This window comes from Exophiala aquamarina (genome assembly GCF_000709125.1).
Source record: "Exophiala aquamarina CBS 119918 chromosome Unknown aczIA-supercont1.6, whole genome shotgun sequence".
NCBI classification, from domain to species: domain Eukaryota; kingdom Fungi; phylum Ascomycota; class Eurotiomycetes; order Chaetothyriales; family Herpotrichiellaceae; genus Exophiala; species Exophiala aquamarina.
This window is the reverse complement of record NW_013550582.1, coordinates 496,319-503,813: the sequence shown is the minus strand read 5'-3', so window position 1 is coordinate 503,813 and position 7,495 is coordinate 496,319. Positions and strand designations below refer to the sequence as shown.

At 51.0% G+C, this 7,495-nt stretch overlaps 4 protein-coding genes across 4 annotated transcripts; 2 read left to right on the top strand and 2 right to left on the bottom strand.

Moving 5' to 3' along the window:
• Positions 1-536: 536 nt before the first annotated feature.
• Positions 537-2,244, bottom strand: A1O9_07578 (uncharacterized protein; the record flags this gene model as incomplete). The annotated part of the gene is made up of 4 exons (XM_013403134.1): positions 537-563; positions 622-830; positions 883-1,915; positions 1,969-2,244. The coding sequence occupies 4 exons, from the start codon at positions 2,242-2,244 to the stop codon at positions 537-539; spliced, it is 1,545 nt and encodes a 514-aa protein (XP_013258588.1).
• A 798-nt stretch (positions 2,245-3,042) lies between these two features.
• On the top strand, positions 3,043-4,247 carry A1O9_07577 (uncharacterized protein; the record flags this gene model as incomplete). The annotated part of the gene is made up of 3 exons (XM_013403133.1): positions 3,043-3,395; positions 3,468-3,608; positions 3,665-4,247. The coding sequence occupies 3 exons, from the start codon at positions 3,043-3,045 to the stop codon at positions 4,245-4,247; spliced, it is 1,077 nt and encodes a 358-aa protein (XP_013258587.1).
• Positions 4,248-4,836: 589 nt separating this feature from the next.
• Positions 4,837-5,755, top strand: A1O9_07576 (uncharacterized protein; the record flags this gene model as incomplete). Its single annotated transcript, XM_013403132.1, has 2 exons — positions 4,837-5,457; positions 5,516-5,755. The coding sequence occupies 2 exons, from the start codon at positions 4,837-4,839 to the stop codon at positions 5,753-5,755; spliced, it is 861 nt and encodes a 286-aa protein (XP_013258586.1).
• A 70-nt stretch (positions 5,756-5,825) lies between these two features.
• A1O9_07575 (uncharacterized protein) lies at positions 5,826-7,301 on the bottom strand (the record flags this gene model as incomplete). Its single annotated transcript, XM_013403131.1, has 6 exons — positions 5,826-6,082; positions 6,144-6,672; positions 6,756-6,821; positions 6,880-6,940; positions 6,982-7,145; positions 7,239-7,301. 6 exons carry the CDS (start codon positions 7,299-7,301, stop codon positions 5,826-5,828), a joined length of 1,140 nt encoding a protein of 379 aa, XP_013258585.1.
• Between the last annotated feature and the right edge of the window lie 194 nt (positions 7,302-7,495).

Here is a 7,495-nt window from a genome sequence, read left to right as displayed (position 1 = left end):
AGTATTGATTTGTCCCATGACCACGGTCCGCCATCATAACTTCGGATATGTCACTGACACCTGTTTGAAGGGGTTGCGGTTGGTACGTACCCAAGATGTGCAAACGCCCTGGCGCTGGACGCCCGAGGTAAACCGGAAAGTGCTGTTCGAGCGAGGCGAACTAGTTCTTAGCGACGCAATTGCCGTAGAGCGCATTACATGATGATGATCACTTAGTCCTTCATGGTCCAGACGCCCCTGCGTGACCTTAAAACATGGCGAAGTGGACGCGATCTGAGGGTTGAACCACGTGACTGTCAAGGCTGCAAGTCTATTTGAAGCGGCTGGTTTGGGGACGCTACGCTGAAACTCGGCAAGGTATTTCAAATACAGTATGATCTGCATTCTGGTGTCAGGTGGAGCATTCTATGAGAACTTGTACATGACTGTCGTGCCTACTAGACTGCGTGGGACCCAGTTGTTCCTCGCCCATTGTTGCCCAGATCAGCTGCAAAATTCTCTCGAACAGGAGATCTGTCATCAAGGCTGCAAACAAGCTATATGATGTAACGGAATTGAGGATTCTAGCGGTTCATGTCAGCTTTAGCAACGGCGGTAAGAATAATTTGGTGAGCCACTTACGGTCTTATCGGTCAGGTCATCTTCATAAGCGTGCTCAAAGCCCTCGAGGGTTCCTGTCTTGTCTCGGCGACTGTTCTCCCAGATGCAAACGAAGCGGTAAATCACAGCCAGGACCGCGGCAGCAATCGCGGTGGCAACAACCACGATAAAGCCTTTTTCGTATCTTGGCGCATCTTGTGGCTTGAACACCAACGGGCCCACGAAATTGCCTGTGGCTAAGTCAGTTTGTGTCTCAAATGAAGCTTGAGAGCAAGTGCTCACCAAGGCAGTATCCGATGTACAAGCCAGATGACGCTAGGGAACGCTTGGTGTATCCAGCAGTGTTGGCAAGGGAAAGACCCATTAACACTGCATAGCCACCGCCGACGGACGGGAGGATGTAGCAGGCGAATAACAGGGCACCTGTCTGTCCCCTCGGGAGAAGCCAGAGTAAAAGTGAAGCCAAAACAGTACCCATCTGGCAACCGAAGACAAGATAAGTACGGATATTCTTGTACCGGTAGGCCAAGTATGGTGCGATTAGTTGTAAAGTCCCAGCATAAAAGCCGGCCGGCATCAAGAGCAGGAGCGAGTTGAGAAGACTGAATCCGAATCCATTGATAATGATGGGAATGAAAGTCGAGATAGGACCATTCGCGACCATGCACAGGAACGCGATAGAGAACATGAACCAGAATTTGTAATCGAGAAGTAACTCTGTGGCTTGGTTTCCCTTGAAATGAGTGTTTCTCACTCCTGAGTTATTTTCCCGCATCCTCGATACAGCAATAAAGCGTTCGCGCTCAGTGAAGCCTTTCGCTCGGATCGGGTCGGGCGGAAGAATAAAGAGAATCGCAATGCCCCACAGGATGGTGATTGAGCCAGCAAACAGGTACATGTATTTCCAAGGAGAAAGTGCACCCCGGATATGGCCGAGTCCATAATTCACAAGCGGCGAAAAGATGGAGACGTATCCTGTACAGCTGTACCAGACACCCATTCGAAGTGCCTGTTCATTTTTCCGGTAGAAGCCTCCAACAATGAGCATAAACATAGGTGATATCCCAGCTTCGGTGAAACCAAGGAAGAATCGTTGAGCATAAAGGGCCTGATAGGTTGTGCAAGCCGGCGTGCAGATGAGGGTTACCCCCCAGACGGCCGTAATTGCCGAAGCTACACGTTCAATAGGGTACCGCTGTGCAAGATAGACTGCTGGATATGCACCAGCTATGAATCCTAGGTAGAATATAGCTGAAGAGAACGAATATCGATCCCCGGTGGTGAGTTTGAGGTCTGTTCTCAGCCCGAAGAGTGCCTAAATCAAGGGGTTAGTGCTAACCCTGGACCGAAAGAGAGGGCTGCGATTACCGCCTGACCCAGCATTGCTTTATCATAGTACAAAAGGCTATAGGTTCCGCAAAGGACGGGAAGGAGCTTCCAGTCAATCTTCCGACGAAGCTTCTGTTCTTCCTGTGGTGTCCAGCTTTGGTCGCCATGATAAGTGGTGAGGACCTTGACCGCCTCATCGTCATGAACAGTGTCGATATGCTTCAGGCCCGTTTCCTCATCGCCCGAGGCGGTTGTATTTGCTGGGGCCTTCGCATTCTCGGAGACAGATGTATCTGCCTTTTCATGCTGCGACATTGTTCAATGCTTGCGAGAAATGACAGGCAAAGCTTTTCAACGACTCAGCCACGCGTATGCAAAGAGTTACTGCAGAATCTCTCCAAAGATGAGTGAGGATAGAGGGTATCTTTTATCGACGTCCCACTGCCGAGTTGGTCCCCAGGACATTTTAAGCGTAAGCGAACGAGTTCCCTTAAATTGGATTTGCATGGTGGATGTGGTTCGGAAATCTGGAATCTGGAGTACAGCCTGGGAGCGAGCTACATCCGGGGTGCACGCCAAGTGTGTGCCGGGGACAGGGGGACAGGGGGACGGTAGAGAAACTTGAACCAGGGCGGCGTACCGATCTTCGGCAACCTATATCGAGTTTAGCGGACTGGCCTCCACGTGGGAAAACCAAGCCTCTAGGCCCGGCTTTGACTCTCTACGAGGTATCTCCGTCGATCGTTGTACATACTGTTCGCCGTCCACCCCCATGCATTACAGAACAATACCTTTAGAGCACACATACTGCTCTGTGGGGAGAAACTCAGACTGAGATCCTTGCGCTCCAGCTTACCGGCAAACGGCCTGTACCCACATGGTCTACCGCATTTGGGTGCATTCTGGCCTGTTCAAAACCTGGCGGCCTGGTGACAGCACCCGCTTTAGATACGCTACTCATATGTAGCTGGAACTGTTCAACAGATATTGGACCACTGGAGAATCGAAGCTCGGGGCTCGTCTCACCAAGCAGTACTTCATATCCTGTGCAACCAGAGAACAAATTTTGGAAAGGCTATGAGTTTTGGGCGGACACGTCGAACAACGATAGCAATGGGAATAAATGAGATTCCGGTGGACTTGCCATCTGGTGAGGTCGCTGTTAAAGTCTCACTTATCAATCCTGTCAATTTTGGGCCTGCAATACTGGAAAGGTTTATGGCGCCCCCGGTCCCCAGCCTTGAAACATTCAAGACCTCGCCATCACTTACATTCCTGCTGGAGCATCCATCTGGTAGAAAATTGGTATGGGATCTGGGAATTCGCAAGGACTTCTGTAATTATGCCAAGTCAATCGCCGACTATATTCCAACTACCAAATACGACATTCATGTCACGAAGAACGTGGTCGACATCCTAGAGGAGAACGGGATCAGGGGTTCCCAGATCGAAGCAGTCATATGGAGGTAAGGCTGCGGCCCCCTCCCATCAATGTTCGCCGTAAGGGAATGGCCCTGTGTAGGCTGACCGTTGCGTAGTCACTGGCACTGGGATCATATCGGTGATCCGTCTAGCTTTCCTCCGTCCACCGATCTCATTGTCGGTCCAGGATTTTCCAAAGCCATGTTGCCTGGCTATCCAGCCAATCCAAAGTCACCCATTCGCGAAAGCGACTACAGGTCAGCCTTATGAGCCTGTGCAAACCCTTGATCTCCTACTGACGGGGTTTTGATAGCGGACGAAAGCTTCGTGAGATCAATTTTGATGGTCCCAATACTCTGCACATTGGGCAGTTTCCAGCATTTGATTATTTTGGGGATGGTTCATTTTATCTGCTCGATAGCCCAGGGCACGCCATAGGACACTTATGCGGCTTGGCTCGAACAACCAGAGATACCTTCGTTCTAATGGGTGGTGATGTGTGCCATTATGCTGGCATATTTCGCCCCTCCAAGCGCCTTCCACTACCGGCTGAAATTACCCCCCACCCATATAAACCTCTTTGCGATACTCCATTCTGTCCTGGTACTGCTTTTGCGGAGCTCCAGTCATCGAGAGGGCGAGATACTTCCGATACGTTGTACGATATGACATTTGGACACGATATCCCACTAGCAACGAAGACCATGCGGCAATTACAGGAACTCGATTGCGCAGAGAACGTCTTCGTCATCATTGCTCACGATTCCACGGTCAGAGATGGCGTTGTGCACTTTCCAGAGACTCTAAATGATTGGAAGGAGAAGGGTTGGGGTAGGAGATTGAAGTGGGCGTTCCTCCGCGACCTTGAACCATATTTTCGGTCGAAGGAAGCATAAAACTAGTAGTGCACCAGTCTCTGGTCTCTGGGGAAAGCCGGAAAATGACACAACGAGATACATATTCAAGGCCTCGTGATCAGGCTGTAGATCCATGCCGCACTCGGCGGAAGCCAAGTTTGGAAGCACGAGGCGTCCGTGGCTCACTTGGTTGCCAGAGCCACCAACATGCGGCCGAGTTCTGGCCGAGGCTTGAACACCAAACTATCGGCTATTTTCCGGCTTCCTCGTTATGGAAGGTTGTGCAAGACGATATATCAATAGTGATGCTGTTTGATCTAGCCGAAACCATTTCCTACTGAGTATAGACTTCCAGCTTGATGTCTCCACATTCGTTCACGAGGGGAACCAGGATCTCAATTGCTCAGACTCGGCTCGAGCACTTGACTATCCACGCATCCTCGATCCGGGCATCTGAGACAAACACGACACATCTTTTCCCTCCTGCTAGCATGACGCGCAGATGGACGACCATGCCACCTTGCTGCTTCGGGCCTCACAGAGCTTGTCTCCGAGACTGTGATACTCCTTCTGCTCCAAAGGGTTAAACGTCGCCTTCCACCGGTCTTCAGCTACCAACAGAAACACCATGTCGCTGGAGATCAGCAGCCAACCGCCAACACGCTCACTTAGGGGTAAAGTTGCTATAGTAACAGGTGCAGGCTGCGCTGGGGATGGCCTTGGCAATGGCCGAGCCATATCAATATTGCTCGCGAGCGACGGATGTCACGTGGTATGTGTCGACCGAAACCTAGAGTGGGCGTCAAGGACCGTGGACATCGTGAACTCAGAGCCCGGGCGCGGGGAGGCCGTTGCTGCCGAGGCGGATGTGACGCATGAGAAAGCCTGTCGGCGGGTAGTCGAGCTTGCCATTGAAAGATTTGGCAGACTCGACATCCTGGTCAACAACGTGGGTGTTGGTGGTGCTCCTGGAACAGCCGTCGAAGTAGACATGCAACTCTGGGCAAAGGGTTTGGAGATAAACGTCTCAAGCATGGTTATAATGGCCAAATTCGCCGTCCCTGTCATGAAACGCAACCAAGGCGAGCTCAAAGGGTCAATTGTGAATATGGGCAGCGTTGCGGGATTAAAGGGCGGCACACCTCATTTGCTTTACCCTACTAGCAAGGGCGCCATTGTCAATATGACACGGGCAATGGCTGCACATCATGCAGATGATGGTATCAGAGTCAACTGTGTTTGCCCAGGGGTAAGCCAAGTATCTTTGATCCCCTTCCTTGCTGCGAGCTGACCTAGCCCTCCCACAGATGTTGTACACGCCCATGATGTATGCTGGAGGTATGAGTGAGGAGGCACGAGAAGCCCGCAAAAAGCGAAGCTTGCTTGGGACAGAGGGAACAGGATGGGATTGTGCTTGCGCAGTTGTATTCTTAGCAAGCGAACATGCGAGGTGGATCACAGGTGCCATCCTTCCTGTCGATGCTGGTGCTACTGCAGCAGTTGGGATTGGCTTGCCAAAAGCTGCGAGCGTCAACGGCGGTCAATAAACTGTTTAATGAAGCAGCGTGAGAATGGCCACGTTTCGCAGTCGGGATGAAATCCCTGCTGAGCCTGCTCCTATGCCGATTTATGTACAAGTGCAATCCGGCCTTTGATTTTCCCATCACACAGATCTTTCAATACTGCCGGAAAGTCTTCCAGCTGGCCTTCTTCGACTTGGGGCTGAATGGCCCCTTTTGCGATCAGATCAAGTACGTCTTCCAAGTCGCGTAGCTGGCCTCCATAGGAGAAGACAATACTCAACCTTTTCCGAATCCCTATTTTCATATGCACCGTGTTCTCCAGATCCAAGGTGCCAATGCAAACCAACTTGCCTGCAAGACGTACTGTTGAAAACCTGTCAGCCAGTTCACGGCATCAAAGCTGTAAGCCTACCTATCTGCTGCGCATCTTCGAAGGTCTGGTGAGTCCCGACGAAGTCTAGGACTGTGTCGATTGTATTTTGCAAGCCGTTTTCTTTCACGAATTCCTGGACTGATTTGCCAGCAGGCACAAGATCCTGCCGTGGAACTCCCAGGCTTGCGGCTGCATCCAGTCTTTCCTGTCTAATGTCTGATACGATAACCCTCGCTCCTACATGTTTGATGATTTGCAAGGCATTAAATCCAAGGCCTCCGAGGCCGAAAAGAAAGACTGTCTCGTTGGGTTTGACTTCCCCACGTCGTGTAATGGCGTGATATGCAGTTGTGACTGCGTCCGTGGCAACTGCAGCCGCAGACGGTGTGACTTCTTTGGGCAAGGCTACAGCTCCCCGTACGTCAATCGCTGCATACGGCGCATAGAAACCGTCTTGTCCAATGCCCGAGTGGTGACCATGCTGACAAAGTTGCGCGAGGTCCCTTGAACACTCAACACAAGTGCCCTGCCCACAGCCTGGGACCGCAAGCAGAGCAATCTTGTCTCCCTGTGTAGGTAGGCAAGTTCTTAGCACATGTTATGATCTGTGTCGGTCGAGGATTGACCGTCGCCCAACGGCACAGAACTTACCACTCTAAACCTCTTATCCTGCACCTGCTGGCCTATATCGATGATCTCGCCGCAGCCCTCGTGGCCCTAGGACAATAGACTTAGGGCCTAGGCACAATTCATTTGCAAGGTTGCTGTCACTTACTAAGATGTACTTTTCCTGGAACCACGGCCGTTGCTTGTCGTTTGTGAGAAGTGAATGATCACTATGACAGACTAGAAGAAAGCTCAACAAGTTAGAACATACACAACTTTGAGCCTCACTGAAATCGTGACCAGAGCTAGCAAAGCTTCACCACGTCTCCCGTTGTTTGCATAAGGAATCTGTGTTCGTTCGTCTCGGCAGACAACAATCCAGGTCTGGAGCCATGGTAGACCTACCGCCAGAAGCCAACATCTTGCACAAGAAACCTGTTTGTGGTGTGGAAGGGACTGGGACCTCCTCCCAGACCTGGGCTATCCGGTTATTGGCAACACAGGGATGGGGTTCCTTGGGTGGCTTACAGGATCATTATTGCCTCTGTGCTTGCGCCACGCATACATCGTTTCGGGAGTAGCAAGAGCCATCGTTGTCTCTGTCAGAAATGGCGCTGAGGTCTTCAAAAAGTGTCAAATTACAAATAGCGTTCAAGTGGGCTAGTCACAGAGTAATCTATGTACATCGCTATGTTCAGAGAAGAGTGGAACTGATGAAGATTAAGAAGTGGTGTTGGCCGTTATTGAAAGGTCAGTTTCCCGTTAAGGTTTTCTAGTTGCTTGAA